This window comes from Salmo salar, chromosome 27, assembly GCF_965601325.2.
Source record: "Salmo salar chromosome 27, fSalSal1, whole genome shotgun sequence".
NCBI classification, from domain to species: Eukaryota; Metazoa; Chordata; class Actinopteri; order Salmoniformes; family Salmonidae; genus Salmo; species Salmo salar.
In genome coordinates, this window is record NC_138317.1 from 43,752,501 (window position 1) to 43,775,342 (window position 22,842).

At 43.3% G+C, this 22,842-nt stretch overlaps 1 protein-coding gene across 1 annotated transcript in view; it reads left to right on the top strand.

Moving 5' to 3' along the window:
• The window catches only part of LOC106570731 (FH1/FH2 domain-containing protein 3), a 189,568-nt gene that overhangs the window by 38,559 nt on the left and 128,167 nt on the right, over positions 1-22,842 (top strand). Inside the window, exon 3 of the mRNA XM_082970279.1 lies at positions 397-464. Coding sequence (XP_082826405.1) covers positions 397-464 — 68 coding nt within the window. The remainder of the gene's footprint in view (positions 1-396; positions 465-22,842) is intronic.

Here is a 22,842-nt window from a genome sequence, read left to right on the forward strand (position 1 = left end):
TGTTTCAGTATAAGGATTTTTCTCCTGGTCTACTGCTGCAAGACACTGTTTTACACGTTTTCTCTTTCTTTCTTTCTTTCTTTCTTTCTTTCTTTCTTTCTTTCTTTCTTTCTTTCTTTCTTTCTTTCTTTCTTTCTTTCTTTCTTTCTTTCTTTCTTTCTCTCTCTCTCTCTCTCTCTCTCTCTCTCTCTCTCTCTCTCTCTCCTCTCTGTCTCTCTCTCTGTCTCTCTCTCTCTCTCTCTCTCTCTCTCTCTCTCTCTCTCTCTCTGTCTCTCTCTCTCTGTCTCTCTCTCTCTCTCTGTCTCTCTGTCTCTCTCTCTCTCTGTCTCTCTGTCTCTGTCTCTCTCTGTCTCTCTCTCTCTCTCTCTCTCTCTGTCTCTCTCTCTCTCTCTCCAGGACCAGAGGGAAGAAGCATAGTGTTGTCTTGCGGACCCAGCTGACTGTTCGAGTACACGCTTGTATCGGTAAGTACATGTTTACATACGTGTTTAATCATGTCACCGCTGGGACACACCGGACAGGAAACATGTTCCCTAAGGAACCTACAGTACATGACCCTATTTCCATTCCTGTTCATGTGTTTTACATGCCTGTTCAGGTTTTCCATGCGTTTTTATAGTTACATCTGTGTTTGGGGGAATCTGAGACCTCCCAGTAGAGAAATAGAGCCACTGGTTTTACTGGGTTCAGAACAGTCCCAGCTTGACTTTTACCTGTGTGATGCGATGGACAGGTGTGTAGTTATGGGTCATTGTTTGTTTATGTGTATGGTTGTATGTAATGGGAGTGGATAGTTCAGTAGAGGGTTTTAGAGAGAGAGAGAGAGAGAGAGAGAGAGAGAGACAGAGAGAGAGAGAGAGAGAGAGAGAGAGAGAGAGAGATTCCTTCTTCTCCATCTATCTGTCCATCTCTCTCACTCTCTCTTTCACACTCTCTCTTAATTCAATTCCATTTCAATTCAAGGGGCTTTATTGTCATGGGAAACATATGTTAACATTGCCAAAGCAAGTGAAGTAGATAATAAACAAAAGTGAAATAAACAATACAAATTAACAGTAAACATTACACTCACAGAAGTTCCAAAATAATAAAGACATTACAAATGTCTCTCTGTCTCTCTCTCTGTCTGTCTGTCTGTCTGTCTGTCTGTCTGTCTGTCTGTCTGTCTGTCTGTCTGTCTGTCTGTCTGTCTGTCTGTCTGTCTGTCTGTCTGTCTGTCTGTCTGTCTGTCTGTCTGTCTGTCTGTCTGTCTGTCTGTCTGTCTGTCTGTCTGTCTGTCTGTCTGTCTGTCTGTCTGTCTCTCTCTCTCTCTCTCTCTGTCTGTCTGTCTGTCTGTCTGTCTGTCTGTCTGTCTGTCTGTCTGTCTGTCTGTCTGTCTGTCTCTCTCTCTCTCTCTCTCTCTCTCTCTCTCTCTCTCTCTTTCTCTCTTTCGCCCTGCATGGTCAACATTCTCAATGCCAGTGATAGTTGTGCTATATCTGGACTCCAGAATAGCTGCGACTGGATTGGTTGCCAGGGTCAGAGGTTTGAGTGGTGGGGGGAGGAGGGCTTGGGTGTAACTGAACTTGGCCCGTAGCCACCCGTCATCTCATCGCTTTCTGCCCGGCCACTAGGAAAACCAACACCAAGCCTGACATAACTGGGTGTGCGTGTGCGTCTGTGTTTTTCTGTGTGTGCACCCACGGGTGCGCTCGGGTTCACGCTGATGAAACGGCCACTTTCTCTCTACTTCAGAGGTCAGTCTGGTTAATTTGCAACAGTCAGGACTAGTAAAGCTCTGAGGGTGTTAATTACAGTGGTCGTGAGTTCATTTCAACGTGTAAACCGTTCATGTCATTGTAAACTCTGCAGAACAAAGTCACTAGGCGTTTTTGGTAACTTTCTACTCTTCTATTTTCTGAGATTCGTTTTTTTCGTTTTTTAGTCGACACATAGCGGAAAAATACTTTACAGACAAAATACTTTAGAATGTACATATATTTTAAAAACGTGAACATGTAGTGTGTGCATCTATTCAGTTACACCAGTATATACACACAACCAGTACACACACCCAGTACACACAACCAGTATATACACACAACCAGTACACACAACCAGTACACACAACCAGTATATACACACAACCAGTACACACAACCAGTACACACAACCAGTACATACAACCAGTATATACACACAACCGTACATACAACCAGTATATACACACAACCAGTATATACACACAACCAGTACACACAACCAGTACACACAACCAGTATATACACAGAACCAGTACACACAACCAGTACACACAACCAGTACACACAACCAGTACATACAACCAGTATATACACACAACCAGTACATACAACCAGTATATACATACAACCAGTACATACAACCAGTATATACACACAACCAGTACACACAACCAGTATATACACACAACCAGTACATACAACCAGTACATACAACCAGTATATACACACAACCAGTACATACAACCAGTACATACAACCAGTATATACACACAACCAGTACATACAACCAGTACATACAACCAGTATATACACACAACCAGTACATACAACCAGTATATACACACAACCAGTACACACAACCAGTACATACAACCAGTATATACACACAACCAGTACATACAACCAGTACACACAACCAGTAAATACACACAACCAGTACACACAACCAGTATATACACACAACCAGTACACACAACCAGTATATACACACAACCAGTACATACAACCAGTACATACAACCAGTATATACACACAACCAGTAAATACACACAACCAGTACACACAACCAGTATATACACACAACCAGTACACACAACCAGTACACACAACCAGTACACACAACCAGTACATACAACCAGTATATACACACAACCAGTACATACAACCAGTACATACAACCAGTACATACAACCAGTATATACAACCAGTATATACAACCAGTATATACACACAACCAGTACATACAACCAGTACATACAACCAGTATATACAACCAGTAGGTGACATGGGGAGGAGGCGTTCTTCTGCGAGGTGTTGTTTTATTAGTTTTTGAAACCAGGTTTTCTGTTCACTAGTGTTATATATATATATATAGCCTTATAGACAGAATGGAGTTCCATGCACACATGGTTCTGTATAATACTTTATGATTCCTTGAATTTGTTCTGGATCTGGGGACTGTTAAAAGACCTCTGTTGGCATGTCTGGTGGGGTAAGTCTGTGTGTAAGGTGACTATGTAGAATTTCCAACACATTAACGTTTCTTATAAAAGAGAGACTGGCAGTAGTAGTATTAATATCAGCCTTCTGATTACAACGAAGAGCAAAACGTGCCGCTCTGTTCTGGGCCAGCTGCAGCTTAACGAGGTCTTTCCTTGCAGCACCATACCACACGACTGGACGATAATCAAGATAAGACACAACTAGACAGGACTTGCTTTATGGAGTGTGGCGTCCAAAGAAAACCCAGAGCATCTCTTTATTACGGACAGACCTCTCCCCATCTTTACAACCATTGAATCTCTATGGTTTTGACCATGACAGTTTAAAATCTAAGGTAGTCTCCTCGACTTGTTCAACAGCCCCACCATTCATTACCAGATTCAGCTGAGGTCTAGAACTGAGGGATAGATCAGAGAGGAGTAAAATACAAGACTGTAAACTGACTCTTTAGAAATTAGACAGATGCTAAACACTTACACAGATTGGAACACTGGTGTGGTGATTCTAGTGGGGATTCTAGAGGTGATTCTAGAGGTGATTCTAGTGGTGATTCTAGTGGGGATTCTAGAGGTGATTCTAGAGGTGATTCTAGTGGTGATTCTAGTGGGGATTCTAGAGGTGATTCTAGTGGTGATTCTAGAGGTGATTCTAGTGGTGATTCTAGTGGTGATTCTAGAGGTGATTCTAGAGGTGATTCTAGTGGTGATTCTATAGGTGATTCTAGAGGTGATTCTAGAGGTGATTCTAGTGGGGATTCTAGTGGGGATTCTAGAGGTGATTCTAGAGGTGATTCTAGAGGTGATTCTAGTGGTGATTCTAGAGGTGATTCTAGAGGTGATTCTAGTGGGGATTCTAGAGGTGATTCTAGTGGTGATTCTAGTGGGGATTCTAGAGGTGATTCTAGTGGTGATTCTAGAGGTGATTCTAGTGGTGATTCTAGAGGTGATTCTAGTGGTGATTCTAGTGGTGATTCTAGAGGTGATTCTAGAGGTGATTCTAGTGGTGATTCTAGAGGTGATTCTAGTGGGGATTCTAGAGTTGATTCTAGAGGTGATTCTAGAGGTGATTCTAGTGGTGATTCTAGAGGTGATTCTAGTGGGGATTCTAGAGGTGATTCTAGAGGTGATTCTAGAGGTGATTCTAGTGGTGATTCTAGAGGTGATTCTAGAGGTGATTCTAGAGGTGATTCTAGTGGTGATTCTAGAGGTGATTCTAGTGGTGATCCTAGAGGTGATCCTAGTGGTGATTCTAGAGGTGATTCTAGTGGTGATTCTAGAGGTGATTCTAGAGGTGATTCTAGAGGGGATTCTAGAGGTGATTCTAGTGGTGATTCTAGTGGTGATTCTTGTGGTGATTCTAGAGGTGATTCTAGTGGTGATCCTAGAGGTGATCCTAGTGGTGATCCTAGAGGTGATCCTAGTGGTGATTCTAGTGGTGATTCTAGAGGTGATTCTAGAGGTGATTCTAGTGGTGATTCTAGTGGTGATTCTAGAGGTGATTCTAGTGGTGATTCTAGAGGTGATTCTAGAGGTGATTCTAGTGGTGATCCTAGAGGTGATCCTAGAGGTGATCCTAGAGGTGATCCTAGTGGTGATCCTAGAGGTGATTCTAGAGGGGATTCTAGAGGTGATTCTAGTGGTGATTCTAGAGGTGATTCTAGTGGTGATTCTAGAGGTGATTCTAGAGGTGATTCTAGAGGTGATTCTAGTGATGATTCTAGAGGTGATTCTAGTGGTGATCCTAGAGGTTATCCTAGTGGTGATCCTAGAGGTGATTCTAGAGGTGATTCTAGAGGTGATTCTAGTGGTGATTCTAGAGGTGATTCTAGTGGTGATTCTAGAGGTGATTCTAGAGGTGATTCTAGTGATGATTCTAGAGGTGATTCTAGTGGTGATTCTAGAGCGCTGGTTATAATTCCAATGGTATTAACAGATTCTACGTCTATTTAATCAGATTGAGAGGAATAAGGCTGTAATCCCAAATGCCAACATATTCCCTATATAGTGCACTACTTTCACCCAGAGCCCTATGGGCCCTGTCAAAGGGAAGTAGGCGCCTTGTCCGAGCCAGAAGGGCCCTAATCTAAAGTAGTGCGCTATAGAGTACATGAGATACACGGTGCCATTTGGGACGCAAAGTAAGTCTGTCGGGTAAAAGGTATAGAAATCTCATCCCTCTTTCTGTTTAATTACTCCTTTCATTCCTTTCAGACTGTCCTCTCATCCTCCTACTAAAGCTGTCTTTAATCTTTTCCCAAACCGCAACCTGGAAATCCGATGAATTGTCGACATATTGACCCCCCCCCCCTTGGCGTGACACCCCCCTTCCCTTCTTGATCCAATCATAACGTAGCCTACGGGTGATTGATATATATATAAAGGCCCAGATGGTTTAGTTGGTCAACATTTGCACAACACATCAGTGAATTTTAGTTTCTACCACAGCAGACGGATGAGTAAGATACACGGTAAGTATCAACCATCTTACCACAGTGTACCACGAGGGCGACTGACACATAGAGGGGTCATTTAAAGTAATCACCTCCTGCTTGGAGAATGACGTGTATTTGGGATCAAATGATTATTTTGTCCAACATTTCCACAACATGGTTGTCAAAGAAGTTGATTACACAAACTCAACGTAGACACAACGTAGACAAAGTCTGATCACTTCCTTGTTCACCAGGATATTATTTTTAATCAGCTGTGATGGTCACTTAAATCCGATTGGCTAGGAACAGGGGATCAGCGTTGGTTAGGTCAAGGGTTAAAGGTGAAAGGTTAAAGAGTTGTATAGGCTTAACATAAAGATGATCCCTTTATATGTATAGGGCCAGTAAGGTCAAAGGTCATGGAGATATATAGGATTCATGACCCCAGAAACAACACTTACTCATAGAGCAGGTTAGCATTTTTTTTGCCATGAATCTTGTTATTGAGGCAGCCACAAAGTCATAAAATCTTATTTTAAACCTAACCTGAACCCTAACCTTAACCACACTGCTAACCCTAATGCGATGGTTAGTCCCGTGTGGCTCAGTTGGTAGAGCATGGTGTTTGCAACGCAAGGGTCGTGGGTTCGATTCCCACGGGGGACCAGTACAGGGGGAAAAAAATTATGAAATCTATGCATTCACTACTGTAAGATGCACTGGATAAGAGTGTATCCAGTGCAACTATTTTTTTTAATATAAATTATAACCAAAAATTTGTATTTTTACAATATGGCCAATTTTGACTTTGTAGCTGGAAAATCTAAGGGAAAATCGCTCAGTTCTGCTTCCAGGACAAGACTCATGACAATAAACTTCAACCTGCACTCCTGGAGCCTTGTAGAGCAGCCTGGTCTCCAAGACTAGACGTAACATAGTAAAAGTACATCCGAAAATACTCAAATTAGTATGATAAGTCGAGTTTGATATGGTTACAGAAGACAGAAAGACAGAAGGTTACTTAAGGATACACAGGTTACACAGGTTGAGGTTACACAAGGCTGCTGGGCCAGATGGATTACCAGGAGGTGTATTCTGAGCATGCTCTGACCAACTGGCAAATGTCTTCACTGACATTTTCAACCTCTCCCTGTCTGAGTCTGTAATACCAACATGTTTTAAGCAGACCACCATAGTCCCCTGTGCCCAAGAACACGAAGGTAACCTGCCTAAATGACTACCAGAAACCCTAGACCCACTCCAATTTGCATACCGCCCCAACAGATCCACAGATGATACAATCTTTATTGCACTCCACACTGCCCTTTCCCACCTGGACAAAAGGAACACCTATGTGAGAATGCTGTTCATTGACTACAGCTCAGCGTTCAACACCATAGTGCCCCCAAAGCTCCTCTATAAGCTAAGGACCCTGGACTAAACACCTCCCTCTGCAACTGGAACCTGGACTTCCTGACGGGCCGCCCCCAGGTGGTGAGGGTAGGTAACAACACATCCACCACGCTGTTCGTTAACACGGGGGCCCCTCAAGGGTGCGTGCTCAGTCCCCACCTGTACTCCCTGTTCACTCATGACTGCACGGCCAACACCATCATTAAGTTTGTTGACGACACAACATTGGTAGGCCTGATCACCGACAACGATGAGACAGTCTATAGGGAGGAGGTCAGAGACCTGACCGTGTCGTGCCAGGACAACAACCTCTCCCTCAACGTGATCAAGACAAAGGAGATGATCGTGGACTACAGGAAAAGGAGGACCGACCACGCCCCCATTCTCACCGACAGGGCTGAAGTGGAGCAGGTTGAGAGCTTCAAGTTCCTTGGTGTCCACATCACCAACAAACTAACATGGTCCAAGCACACCAAGACAGTCGTGAAGAGGGCATGACAAAACCTATTCCCCCTCAGGAGACTGAAAAGATTTGGCATGGGTCCTCAGATCCTCAAAAGGGTTTATAGCTGCACCATCGAGAGCATCATGATGGGTTACATCCCTGCCTAGTATGGCAACTGCTCGGCCTCTGACCGTAATGCACTACAGAGGGTAGTGCGTACGGCCCAGTACATCACTGGATCCAAGCTTTCTGCCATCCAGGACCTCTATACCAGGCGGTGTCAGAGGAAGGCAAAAAAATTGTCAAAGACTCCGGCCACCCTAGTTATAGACTGTTCTCTCTGCTACCACATGGCAAGCGGTACCGGAGCACCAAGTCTAGGTGCAAAAAGCTTCTTAATAGCTTCTACCCCCAAGCCATAAGACTTCTGAACATCTAATCAAATGGCTGCCCAGACTATTTGCACCCCCATGCTGCTGCTACTATTAACTTTGCATACTATTAACTATTAACTTTGCATAGCCGCTTTAATAACCCTACCTACATGGACATAATTACCTCAATTACCTAGACTAACCGGTGCCCCTGCACATTGACACATTGACTCTGTACCGGTGCCCCCCTGTATATAGCCTCCACATTGACTCTGTACCGGTACCCCCCTGTATATAGTCTCCACATTGACTCTGTACCGGTACTCCCTGTATATAGTCTCCACATTGAGTCTGTACCGGTACCCCCCTGTATATAGCCTCCACATTGGCTCTGTACCGTAATACCCTGTATATAGCCTCCACATTGACTCTGTACTGTAACACCCTGTATATAGGCTCCACATTGACTCTGTACCGGTACTCCCTGTATATAGCCTCCACATTGACTCTGTCCCGGTACCCCCTGTATATAGCTTCCACATTGACTCTGTACCATAACACCCTGTATATAGCCTCCACATTGACTCTGTACCGTAACACCCTGTATATAGGCTCCACATTGACTCAGTACCGGTACCCCCTGTATATAGCCTCCACATTGACTCTGTACCGGTACCTCCGTATATAGCCTCCACATTGACTCTGTACCGGTACCTCCGTATATAGCCTCCACATTGACTCTGTACTGGTACCCCCTGTATATACAGTGGGGGGGAAAAGTATTTGATCCCCTGCTGATTTTGCACGTTTGCCCACTTACAAAGAAATGATCAGTCTATAATTTTAATGGTAGGTTTATTTGAACAGTGAGAGACAGAGTAACAACAAAAATATCCAGAAAAACGCATGTCGAAAATGTTATAAATGGATTTTTGTCTATAACCAAGGGCTGCTCAGTATGTGCAGGTAATCCTTCCTAACAATATATATATATATATTTTAAGATATCCCGAATAACTGCAAAAGTGATGCTCTCACTTTTTGGAGGACATTTTTTTTTTTTTATCCGTGCCCGGTGGATGCAGAAAATGATAGCTAAGGAGATTCTGGCGTTTGATTGAAAATATACGGAGGGAGTCGAAATGAGAACACACAGAAGGCTGTTGTATAAAACACCTGTCTCCGGATTACATCTTCTAACTAAGGGCAACTTTGGCATCCGTGACAGAGAGGGAGAAGCGTTCATTTATTAATATGGGTAAGAGAGTGTAATTAACTATGCGTTTCAAATTTTGTCAGAAAGTTGTTTTCATTGCAAGTTAAAGCGTACTATTAGCTAGCTAGCAAACATTTAGTTGGTTAGCTACCTGCAGATTCATGCAGGCTAGTTACGTTATGAGTTGGGATTATGGTTCATTGTTTAGCTAGCTACCTACATGTCTGAACAAATGACTCCACTATGTAAGTAACCATTTCACTGTACGGTTTACACCTCCTGTGAAGCTTATTAAAGAGCATTGATACTAGCGAGAACAGTGTGCAGGTTTCTTCTTTGTTTCTCATCATGTGACAAATAAACGTTGATTTTATTTGATATAGTGTGTGTTTACCAGAGACAGTCTCACAACCGTAAGATATTTTCTGTAATTAACCCATTATCTTGTAAATTTAGATCTTACTGTGAGTTTATTTTCCTGTTACAATGAAGACAAATTAGCTACATTTAAGACGTTGTCAGCTATATGATGTAGTCATTATTTTAACTGGTTAGCCAACTAACTTAACGTTAGCTAGTCAGCTAACAAGCTGTTTAGAAAATTGCTTTTAGTTGCCTGGTTTGCTAGATTGACATTTACTAAATTCATTTTCAAATGGATTAGTTTATTGGTTCTAAAATACACAGTTATGCTATTTTGGACCACCAGGCTGCTGATGTCATGCATGCGAATCCTTAAAGAGATGGGTGGGGCTAAGGACTTAAGAGGGTGTGAACGATGCTGAATGGGTGGAGACAGCTCTTCACCAGTCTGCCAGTCAGCCAGTCAGCCAGTCAGTCACTAACCCTTAAAGAGATGGGAGGGGCTAAGGACTTAAGAGGGTGTGAACGAAGCTGAATGGGTGGAGTCAAAGAAGAGCTCTCCAGTAGTAGGTACCAAAACATTCAAGGGCCATTTTCTCAAAAGTGAAGTTACAAGTTTATCAACTTTCAAAGCAGAATCCTTTCCATTGTTTCCTCAACTTTAGTGTATGATAAACCATTTTCTAGCTCTGAGTCTCTACTTTTATCAAATGTAAAAAAACACAGTTAGAAATGTTGCTACATAAGACCGAATCGAGCCGGTCGGTTACATATACCATACAAATTGTAATTGTATTCATAGGAAATGAATGATGGACATACATGAATGAATACATCCCACAACAAACGCAGCATATCATACTAAATGGAGGGAGACAGATTTACATATAATATGTTACGTCTACCCCATGAGTCTAGGTTGTGTAGAGATCTGAAAGGATTTAATAGGTTTAAGCAATATGCTGCTATGGTAACAGCACCACCTTCACCTCTGTTGTCAAGGGGGGTAGGGGCTAAAGGGGTTAGGGGGTAGTATCCAGGGGGGGTAGTGTCTAGGGCGTAGTGTCATAGGTGTTAAGGGGCTAGGGGTCATTTCTGGCAAAGGTTAGTGGAACCTTAGTTGTAGAGAACGGGTTCGTGGTAATGCCTGGAGTGGAATCAGTGGAATGGTATCCAATACATCAAACACATGGTTTCCAGGTGTTTGTTGTCATTCCATTTGTTCGGTTCCGGGCCATTATTATGAGCCGTCCTCCCCTCTGCAGCCTCCTGTGATTTCTGGTCAGGTGATTGTACTAGCTCAGCCTTAATTTAGCCTTCATTAGTCACATAAAGGACTGAATTCAACATTGAGAAATGCATGCAGAGCTCAAAATCTTCACACAAATCAACCAGTGACATCATTGCTTTATTTGAGATGGAAACCAAAAGCCTTAGATTTCTCTCTTCGTACTCTGAAGTTAGGATTAGACCCACAATGTGAGGCTAGTCTTAATTAGTTGTTTGATGAAGATGTCGACACAGTGCCAAGCTCAGCGGTCCTGTCAGACACGGTGCAGGTGTAAGAAGCACTATCTCTGAGACTACGACAGCAATGACCCAGCTTCTAGCCCCTTCACAACCCTCTTTAATGGACCAACCTGTATCAGCACATGACCCGCTGGATGATTGGGGTTACTGTTTGAGTAGGATCTTAGTTTGAGTTAGAGACTTGTGCTGTAGTTTTACAGGTGTAGGAGGAAAGGCGAAGGACATTGTCTGTAGGGCAGGTGTAGGAGGAAAGGCGAAGGACATTGTCTGTAGGGCAGGTGTAGGAGGAAAGGCGAAGGACATTGTCTGTAGGGCAGGTGTAGGAGGAAAGGCGAAGGACATTGTCTGTAGGGCAGGTGTAGGAGGAAAGGCGAAGGACATTGTCTGTAGGGCAGGTGTAGGAGGAAAGGCGAAGGACATTGTCTGTAGGGCAGGTGTAGGAGGAAAGGCGAAGGACATTGTCTGTAGGGCAGGTGTAGGAGGAAAGGCCAAAGACATTGTTTTCAAGTAACTTTTTAGTCTTCTGTCTTATGCAAGGTCTCCATTTGTTAGTCCTCTCTGTTTGTCCTCTCTGTTAGTCCTCCGTGTTAGTCCTCTGTGTTAGTCCTCCGTGTTAGTCCTCTGTGTTAGTCCTCTCTGCTAGTCCTATATTAGGTCTGCATTTCTCTGTGCCTTGTTTTATGTTGCTAGTGTCTGTCTTTCTCTTCACCTCTCTCGCTCTCTCTCTTTTTTATATTGAATTTAGTTACAATACACAAAAAAAAAACAATAAACAGCTTAACGTTTACATACATTTCCACCAACATGAATGACATCACACTTGCTCAGACCCACATGTTCCACCGTGTCCACGCCCAGTGATGTGTCTAACATGGTCCAAACACACCAAGACAGTGGGTCCTCAGATCCTCAAAAGGGTTTATAGCTGCACCATCGAGAGCATCCTGATGTGTCCTAAGACTCTGCCCCGTTTGACTTCAGAGTGTGTTATGGATGTTTCTATCTCTAGCCAGATTTGTTTCAATCATAAAATAATATAGCATTTCATTCTTCTATTCTCTTAATGTTGGAGTATGATTTGACTTCCAGTATTTAAGTAAATCGCTTCTTTTAATATAAATGCGTGAAAATAATATTGTCTACCCATTGGGTATCTCACCACACCTCCATATGCAAATATGTCTTGAATTATGTCGATAGATGGATAAAAAATAAACTTACATTGTAAAACTTCTGACAGCCATCTTTCTAACACTGACCATAATGTATGGACTTTAGAACATTCTTTATAGAATTTATATTTATATTTTATATAACAACTTTATAACACTCCCAGAACACCTGAATTATTGACTCTTTGTTAGTTCGACACTTAAGACGTGACTCTGCTTTTGTTGCTGAAGAATTTGGGAATTTTGTCTCTTGTATTATACATTCTATACATTTAGTTTATACTGGATTAAGTGTACAATTTTATTAACTGTAATTTTGTTTGTTATGTTCCAACACTCCCACCAACTTGTGCCAATATGAGTTCATTTTAAGTCTTGCTTACAATAGTTTAGATTTTTTTCTTAGATTTTGTCAGATGGCTCTCTGCAGGGATTTGTGTATATTACCTACCATATGAGTATATTTTTGGGAATCAAATAGGATTCTCTCAACATTGCTCTGATTTCCATAATATTTCAGTTCAAAATGTTGTGATATAAAAGTTTTGAATTGCGTATTTTTGAAAATGTCAGTCCAAAATTGCTTTTTGATTCTGTCATGGAAATAACCCTCCCTCACTTCCTCTGTCATTCTCTCTGCTTCATTCTTATTCTCTCCCTCACACCCTGCCCCCCTCACATGTTTCTGTGCTGTCAACACTTTCCAAAGATAACACCTCACCCTCCGCACCCCCTCCCCCCTCCTAACCCAACCCTCACCGCCAGGCCCTCTCCACCCCTCCTCTCCCCTGCTTCCCTAACCCTCACCGCCAGGCCCTCTCACCCCTCCTCCCTCCTGCTCCCCCAACCCTCACCACCAGGCCCTCTCCACCCCTCCTCTCCCCTCCTAACCCAAACCTCACCGCCAGGCCCTCTCCACCCCTCCTCTCCCCTGCTTCCCTAACCCTCACCACCAGGCCCTCTCCACCCCTCCTCTCCCCTGCTTCCCCAACCCTCACCACCAGGCCCTCTCCACCCCTCCTCTCCCCTGCTTCCCCAACCCTCACCGCCAGGCCCTCTCCCTCCTGTCTTCTATTAGCCCTCCTCCACACTCCTGTCCCCCTTCAGTGTCAGGCTTGCTGCAGGCATGCAAGAACGCTGAAACCAGGGTGCTAAAATTAACTCTCAAGTACCAAGGCAATCTCACTGGGCCACAGAGACAGCAGAGAAAGAGGGAGAGAGAGACTATACTTTACATCCAATACTGACTTTGCACACCTTGAATTGAGAGGATGGTTTTCACTCGGGAACATCAGACAAACTTTCCCTGAGGGCAATGAAGCTGAACAATATGAAACTACTGTAAAACACTCCCTGAAACACACACTGCAAACCATGGTGATGTATACTGTAACACTACTGCGTATACCAGGACTGTTGTGCTAGCACAGACTGGCATATGTTCCAGGAGTACACCACATCAGTCACTGGCTTCATCAATAAGTGCATCGATGACGTCCTCCCCTCAGTGACCGTACGTACATATCCCAACCAGAAGCCATGGATTACAGGCAACTTCCATACTGAGCTAAAGGGTAGAGCTGCCACTTTCAAGGAGCGGGACTCTAACCCGGACGCTTATAAAAAATCCTGTTATGCCCTCCGACGAACCATCAAACAAGCAAAGCGTAAATACAGGACTAAGATTGAATCCTACTACAGAGAGGACTGTTAGTCCTCTGTGTTAGTCCTCTCTCATAGTCTTATACAAGGTCACCATTTGTTAGTCCTCTCTGCTAGTCCTATATTAGGTCTCCGTGTGTTAGTCCTCTCTGTTAGTCCTATATTAGGTCTCCATTTGTTAGTCCTCTCTATTGATTCTACTCTAGGTCTCCACGTGTTAGTCCTCTCTGCTATTCCTCTGTGTTAGTCCTCTCTGCTAGTCCTATATTAGGTCTCCATTTGTTAGTCCTCTCTGTTGATTCTACTCTAGGTCTCCATGTGTTAGTCCTCTCTTCTAGTCCTATATTAGGTCTCCATGTGTTAGTCCTCTGTGTTAGTCCTCTGTGTTAGTCCTCTCTGTTAGTCCTATATTAGGTCTCCATTTGTTAGTCCTCTCTATTGATTCTACTCTAGGTCTCCACGTGTTAGTCCTCTCTGCTAGTCCTCTGTGTTAGTCCTCTCTGTTAGTCCTATACTAGGTCTCCATGTGTTAGTCCTCTCTGCTAGTCCTATATTAGGTCTCCATTTGTTAGTCCTCTCTGTTGATTCTACTCTAGGTCTCCATGTGTTAGTCCTCTCTGCTAGTCCTATATTAGGTCTCCATGTGTTAGTCCTCTGTGTTAGTCCTCTGTGTTAGTCCTCTCTGTTAGTCCTATATTAGGCTCCGGGTCCCGGAGTCCTCTGTGTTAGTCCTCTGTGTTAGTCCTCTCTGTTAGTCCTATATTAGGTCTCCATGTGTTAGTCCTCTGTGTTAGTCCTCTGTGTTAGTCCTCTCTGTTAGTCCTATATTAGGTCTCCATTTGTTAGTCCTCTCTGTTGATTCTACTCTAGGTCTCCATTTCTCTGTGCCTTTTTTAATGTTTATAGTGTCTGTCTTTCTCTTCACCACATCAGTCACTGGCTTCATCAATAAGTGCATCGATGACGTCATCCCCACAGTGACCGTACGTACATATCCCAACCAGAAGCCATGGATTACAGGCAACATCCATACTGAGCTAAAGGGTAGAGCTGCCACTTTCAAGGAGCGGGACTCTAACCCGGAAGCTTATAAAAAATCCTGTTATGCCCTCCGACGAACCATCAAACAAGCAAAGCGTAAATACAGGACTAAGATTGAATCCTACTACACCGGCCCTGATGCTCGTCGGAGCTGCCCAGTAACACAAGTCTACCAGATGAGTGTAATTACTTCTAAGCTCACTTCGAGGCAAGCAACACTGAAGCAGGCATGAGAGCAGCAGCTGTTCTGGACAACTGTGTGATCACGCTCTCCGTAGCCTTTAAACAGGTCAACATTCACAAGTCCACAGGACCTTACGGATTACCAGGACGTGTACTCCGATTATGCGCTGACCAACTGGCAAGTGTCTTCACTGACATTTTCAACCTCTCCCTGACCGAGTTCTTAATACCTACATGTTTCAAGCAGACCACCATAGTCCCTCTGGGCAAGAACACCAAGGTAACCTGCCTACATGATTACCGACCCGTAGCACTCACATCTGTAGCCATGAAGTGCTTTGAAAGGTTGGTCATGACTCACATCAACACCATTATCCCAGAAACCCTAGACCCACTCCTGTTCGCATACCACCCCAACAGATCCACAGATGACGCATCTCTATTGCACTCCACACTGCCCTTTCCCACCTGGACAAAAGGAACACCTATGTGAGAATGCTGTTCATTGACTACAGCTCAGCGTTCAACAGCATAGTGCACTCAAAGCTCATCACTAAGCTCAGGACCTTGGATCCTGGACTTCCTAACGGGCCGCCCCCAGGTGGTGAGGGTAGGCAACATCACATCTGCACACTGTTCTTCAACATGGGGGCCCCTTGTACTCCCTTGTTCACCCACGACTGCCTGGCCAAGCATGACTCCAACACCATCATTAAATTTGCTGACGATTCACCGACAATGATGACACAGCCTATATGGAGGAGGGCAGTGACCTGGCCGTGTGGTGCCAGGTCAACAACCTCTCCCTCAATGTGATCAAGACAAAGAAGATGATTGTGGACTACAGGAAAAGGAGGACCGAGCACACCCCCATTCTCATCGACGGGGCTGAAGTGGAGCATGTTAAGAGCTTCAAGATACCTTGGTGTCCACATCACCAACAAACTAACATGGTCCAAGCACACCAAGACAGTCGTGAAGAGGGCATGACAAAACCTATTCCCCCTCAGGAGACTGAAAAGATTTGGCATGGGGTCCTCAGATCCTCAAAACGTTCTAGAGCTGCACCACTGTCTTGGTAACAAGCTGAGGGATGGAGAAATTTAGCCACTCTGAAATTCATGGACAGAGCTATGCAAGAACTTACCTCCCATGAAATCGAAATTAGTTTTAAAGCTATACAGTGTTTGTATAGATTTAATACAGGCTGATATTTTGATTCTTATTTTTTATTTTGGGTTCTGATGGGGTATGACAGTTGAACTAAGGTCATGATCGTTATATTTTTCAAAAATCAATATCATTCATTTAAAAGACTTAAATGTAAATGTAAAAGTACTAAAACTGAAGTATCAATCGGCCTTTTAAAGTGTGGAGTGTGTTTTAAAACACAGTGTTTTATGTTAAAGGCCAAGTACAGTCAAAAAATGTGATATTCCTGTGTTTAATACATATCTCCACACTTTGAGGTCAGAATAATACTGTGAAATTGTGAAAATTATGATAATACCCTTTTAGTGTAAGAGCTGTTTGAAAATCCTGCCTGAATTTTCAGTCTGTTTTGGTGGGAAAGAGTTTTGGCTTTCCATGGTGACATCACCATGTGGTAAATGAGTTAATAGACCAATAAGAAAGACAGTTCCAAACCTCTCTGCCAATAACAGCTCATTTTCAGTTTTCCCCTCACCACTCAAACCACTCCCAGGCAGTCCTATCAAAATTCTTGCTTTAGAAATTGCTCTTTGCTAAGAAGCCATTTTTTTTAAATATTTTTTTTTAAACAATCGCAGTTAGGTACTTCATTGTTACCCAGAAATGATTTGATAATGAGATGAAAATGGCTGAATTGGCCCTTTAAACAGAAGACACTGCTTGCTTTGGATCAGACAGTGGTGGAAAAAGTACTCAATTGTCATACTTGAGTAAAAGTAAAGATACCTTAATAGAAAATGACTCAAGGAAAAGTCACCCAGTAAAATACTACTTAAGTAAAAGTCTAAAAGTATTTGTTCTAAAAGTATTTGGTTTTAAATATACATTTTATCAAAAGTAAAAATGTACTTAAGTATGAAAAGTAAAAGTAGAAACCATTTCAAATTCTTTATATTAAGCAAACCAGACTGGAATTATAATTTTTTTATTTTTATTGACGGATAGCCAGGAGCACACTCCAACACTCAGACATAATTTACAAACAAAGCATTTGTGTATAGTGATTCCACCAGATCAGAGGTAGTAGGGATGACCAGGGATGTTCTCTTGATAAGTGTGTGAATTGGGTAATTTTCCTGTCAAAAAATGTACACGAGTACTTTTGGGTGTCAGGGAAAATGTATGGAGTAAAAAGTACATTATTTTCTTTAGGAATGTAGTGAGGTAAAAATAAAAGTTGGTAAAAATATAAATAGTAAAGTACATGTATCCCCCCAAAACAACTTAAGTAGTACTTTAAAGTATTTTTACATAAGTACTTTACACCATGTTGGTACTCCCCCACCACTGTGACAAATATTCTGGAATCTATAGAAATGCATTTATTAATATATACACTCGTTTTTGCCATGATTACTATATTACAGACACCTTCATGCATAAAATAAAGTATATTATGCGAGCTAAACATATATATATATAAAAACCTTTTCCTTAAAGTAACATTTTTTGGAGAGTACTGTTACTATACTACAAATACTTAAATAAATGTAATTTTGTCCTTGAAACATTTAATTGAAATACTGTAGAATTCCTTTCATTCCTATTGGGGAGTGCCAATATGGCCGACCAGTGGCTTCAAAGCCTCTCATTGGCTAATACATAGTATCAAGAATCTAGTGTTTATATACATCATTGGATCAGACCCCCGACAACTCAGCCACTCAGCTCTGGAATGCCAGATTTTTTTTATTTATTTAGCCTTTTATTCTGACAAATGTATACGCCTGGCTATGACCTGACCAGGATAAACTCTCTGGGAGGGAGAGAGAGGGAGAGAGGGAGGGAGAGAGAGAGAGAAAGGGAGGGAGAGCGAGGGGGAGAGAGAGAGAGAGAGGGAGGGAGAGAGGGAGGGAGAGAGAGAGAGATAGGGAGGGGGAGAGAGAGGGAGAGAGAGAGAAAGGGAGGGAGAGCGAGGGGCAGAGAGAGAGAGAGGGAGGGAGAGAGCGAGGGAGAGATGGAGAGAGAGGGGGAGAGAGGGAGAGAGAGAGGGAGGGAGAGAGAGAGAGTTAGGGAGGGAGAGAGAGGGGGAGAGAGAAGGAGAGATAATGGATTTAGAGGATGTTTGGGGAGATGGGAAGAGGGAGTGTTTCCAGGGAATTTGTTTTTGGGTAGTACATTTCCAGAGGAAACAGGAGGGAAAAACAAAGAGTAAGGAAATCTACCTGCCAGAACACTCACTGGCCATGAGGACAACATTATGTCATACTCTCACTGTCAGGTAGAGAGAAAAAGAACGAGAGCGAGAGAGAGAAGGGGGTAGTAAAGAGGCAGAGAGAAAGAGGTCTAGGGGACCTAGAGAGAAAGAGAGAGAGAGAGAGAAGTCTACCTCCCAGAACACTCACTGGCCATGAGGACATGGTTATGTCAATGTCAGGTAAAGAAGAAGAGAGGGAGAGATAGAGAGAGGGAGGGGTAGAGAGAGGGATAGAGAGAGGGAGGCGTAGAGAAAGGGATAGAGCAAGGGAGAGAGAGAGCAAGATTTATGATCTGTGGCCTCAAGAAAAGGGAAACCAGTGAAGATCCATTGTAAATACAACCCATATTTTTATATATATTTTTTTTTACTATTTGCACATCGTTACAACACCTGTATATAGCCATAATTAGACATTGGAAATGTCTCTATTCCTTCTGTGAGTGTAATGTTTACTGTTCAGTTGTTGTTGTTGTTAATTTCACTTTTATTCATTATCTATTTAATTTGCTTTGACGATGTTAACATGTGTTTCCCATGCCAATAAAGTCCTTAAATTGAATTGAATTGAAATTGAGAGACAAAGAGAAATTCAACATATCAATTAGGATCTGGCTAAAAAATACTTGAATCAGTTGCAGAACCCATTGCCCTTTATGGTTGTGAGGTCTGGGGTCCGATCACCAACCAAGAATTCACAATATGGGACAAACACCAAATTGAGTCCCTGCATGTAGAATTCTGCTAAACTATCCGACAACACAACGTAGAACAACAAATGTATGAACATATTAGAGATACATATTTCCCTCAGATTATACAGCTCCTCAAAATGACTTGATACCATGTAGATACCAGATACCATGCAGATACCAGATACCATGTAGATACCAGATACCAGATACCATGTAGATACCAGATACCATGTAGATACCAGATACCATGTAGATACCAGATACCATGCAGATACCAGATACCATGCAGATACAAGATACCATGTAGATACCAGATACCATGTAGATACTAGATACCATGTAGATACTAGATACCATGTAGATACCAGATACCATGTAGATACCAGATACCATGTAGATACTAGATACCATGTAGATACTAGATACCATGCAGATACCAGATACCATGTAGATACCAGATACCATGTAGATACCAGATACCATGCAGATACCAGATACCATGCAGATACAAGATACCATGTAGATACCAGATACCATGTAGATACTAGATACCATGTAGATACCAGATACTAGATACCATGTAGATACCAGATACCATGTAGATACCAGATACCAGATACCATGTAGATACCAGATACCATGCAGATACTAGATACCATGTAGATACTAGATACCATGCAGATACCAGATACCATGCAGATACCAGATACCATGCAGATACCAGATACCATGTAGATACCAGATACCATGTAGATACTAGATACCATGTAGATACCAGATACTAGATACCATGTAGATACCAGATACCATGTAGATACCAGATACCATGCAGATACAAGATACCATGTAGATACCAGGTACCATGGAGATACTAGATACCATGTAGATACCAGATACTAGATACCATGTAGATACCAGATACCATGTAGATACCAGATACCATGCAGATACAAGATACCATGTAGATACCATGTAGATACCAGATACTAGATACCATGTAGATACCATGTAGATACCAGATAACATGTAGATACCATGTAGATACCAGATACCATTTAGATTCCAGATATCATGTAGATACCAGATACCATGCAGATACCAGATACCATGTAGATACCAGATACCATGTAGATACTAGATTGCAGATACTAGATACCAGATAACAGATACCATGTAGATACCAGATAACATGTAGATACCATGTAGATACCAGATACCATTTAGATTCCAGATACCATGTAGATACCAGATACCATGCAGATACCAGATACCATGTAGATACCAGATACCAGATACCATGCAGATACCAGATACCATACAGATACTAGATACCATGTAGATACCAGATACCATGCAGATACCATGCAGATACCAGATACCAGATACCATGTAGATACCAGATACCAGATACCATACAGATACTAGATACCATGTAGATACCAGATACCAGGTACCATGCAGATACCATGTAGATACCAGATACCAGATACCAGATACCATGCAGATACCATGCAGATACCAGATACCATGCAGATACCAGATACCATACAGATACTAGATACCATGTAGATACCAGATACCATGCAGATACCATGCAGATACCAGATACCAGATACCATGTAGATACCAGATACCAGATACCATGCAGATACCATGTAGATACCAGATACCAGATACCAGATACCATGCAGATACCATGCAGATACCAGATACCATGCAGATACCAGATACCATGTAGATACCAGATACCATACAGATACTCCCCCTCTCTCTCTCTCATTCTCTCCCCCTCTCTCTCTCTCATTCTCTCCCCCTCTCTCTCTCTCATTCTCTCCCCCTCTCTCTCTCTCATTCTCTCCCCCTCTCTCTCTCTCATTCTCTCCCCCTCTCTCTCATTCTCTCCCCCTCTCTCTCTCTCATTCTCTCCCCCTCTCTCTCATTCTCTCCCCCTCTCTCTCTCTCATTCTCTCCCCCTCTCTCTCTCTCTCTCTCATTCTCTCCCTCTCTCTCCACTGACCCCCTTATTATAGACCACTACTGGGGAGCTCTTTAGAAGGGGGAACCAACAATCGGTTGGAGGGAGAAGTTGGGGTGAGGTTGCAAGCAGGGTTAAATCCCCTCTGAGGGAAGAGTCAGCAGTCTACTTTAACCGGGCTTAGTGCTGGACCACCAGCCGTGTCGCGTTGAAATGACTCCCCTCAGAGGGAAGAGTCAGCAGTCTACTGTAACCGGGCTTAGTGCTGGACCACCAGCCGTGTCGCGTTGAAATGACTCCCCTCTGTCTGTCTGACCCTCCCGCCAGACCGTTGTGCTGTCCTGAAATAATTCCCCCTTTGGTGGACCTGTTGCATCTGTGATGATTGATATGTGATCTGGGGAGAACATTACAGAAAGAGGATGACAGTTACGCATGTTTCCCCCCCCCCCCCCCCCCCCCCCCCCTCATGGTCCAAGGTCAGGATTTCGCTCTGAGGTCTTAAAATATATCATCACTCCCCACAATCTGACTTCGTCCTTGACCTCATCTCGGAATTACCCTCCTCTTTCACCCCTCGGGTTGTGTTACTCAGGAAGGACTGTTGGACGTCTCGGAATTACCCTGGTATGATGGTACTGCTTCTTATTGTTGAATAGAGAACGCTGTTTGTCTTGGAGACAGCTTGGAGATATGCTCCCATCTACATTCTACAGCCATCTGGAGACAGCTTGGAGAGATGCTCCCATCTACATTCTACAGCCATCTGGAGACAGCTAGGAGAGATGCTCCCCTCTACATTCTACAGCCATCTGGAGACAGCTTGGAGAGATGCTCCCATCTACATTCTACAGCCATCTGGAGACAGCTTGGAGAGATGCTCCCTCTACATTCTACAGCCATCTGGAGACAGCTTGGAGAGATGCTCCCTCTACATTCTACAGCCATCTGGAGACAGCTTGGAGAGATGCTCCCTCTACATTCTACAGCCATCTGGAGACAGCTTGGAGAGATGCTCCCCTCTACATTCTACAGCCATCTGGAGACAGCTTAGAGAGATGCTCCCTCTACATTCTACAGCCATCTGGAGACAGCTTGGAGAGATGCTCCCTCTACATTCTACAGCCATCTGGAGACAGCTTGGAGAGATGCTCCCCTCTACATTCTACAGCCATCTGGAGACAGCTTGGAGAGATGCTCCCTCTACATTCTACAGCCATCTGGAGACAGCTTGGAGAGATGCTCCACTCTACATTCTACAGCCATCTGGAGACAGCTTGGAGAGATGCTCCCTCTACATTCTACAGCCATCTGGAGACAGCTTGGAGAGATGCTCCCTCTACATTCTACATCCATCTGGAGACAGCTTAGAGAGATGCTCCCTCTACATTCTACAGCCATCTGGAGACAGCTTGGAGAGATGCTCCCTCTACATTCTACATCCATCTGGAGACAGCTTAGAGAGATGCTCCCCTCTACATTCTACAGCCATCTGGAGACAGCTTGGAGAGATGCTCCCTCTACATTCTACAGCCATCTGGAGACAGCTTGGAGAGATGCTCCCCTCTACATTCTACAGCCATCTGGAGACAGCTTGGAGAGATGCTCCCCTCTACATTCTGGAGACAGCTTGGAGAGATGCTCCCTCTACATTCTACAGCCATCTGGAGACAGCTTGGAGAGATGCT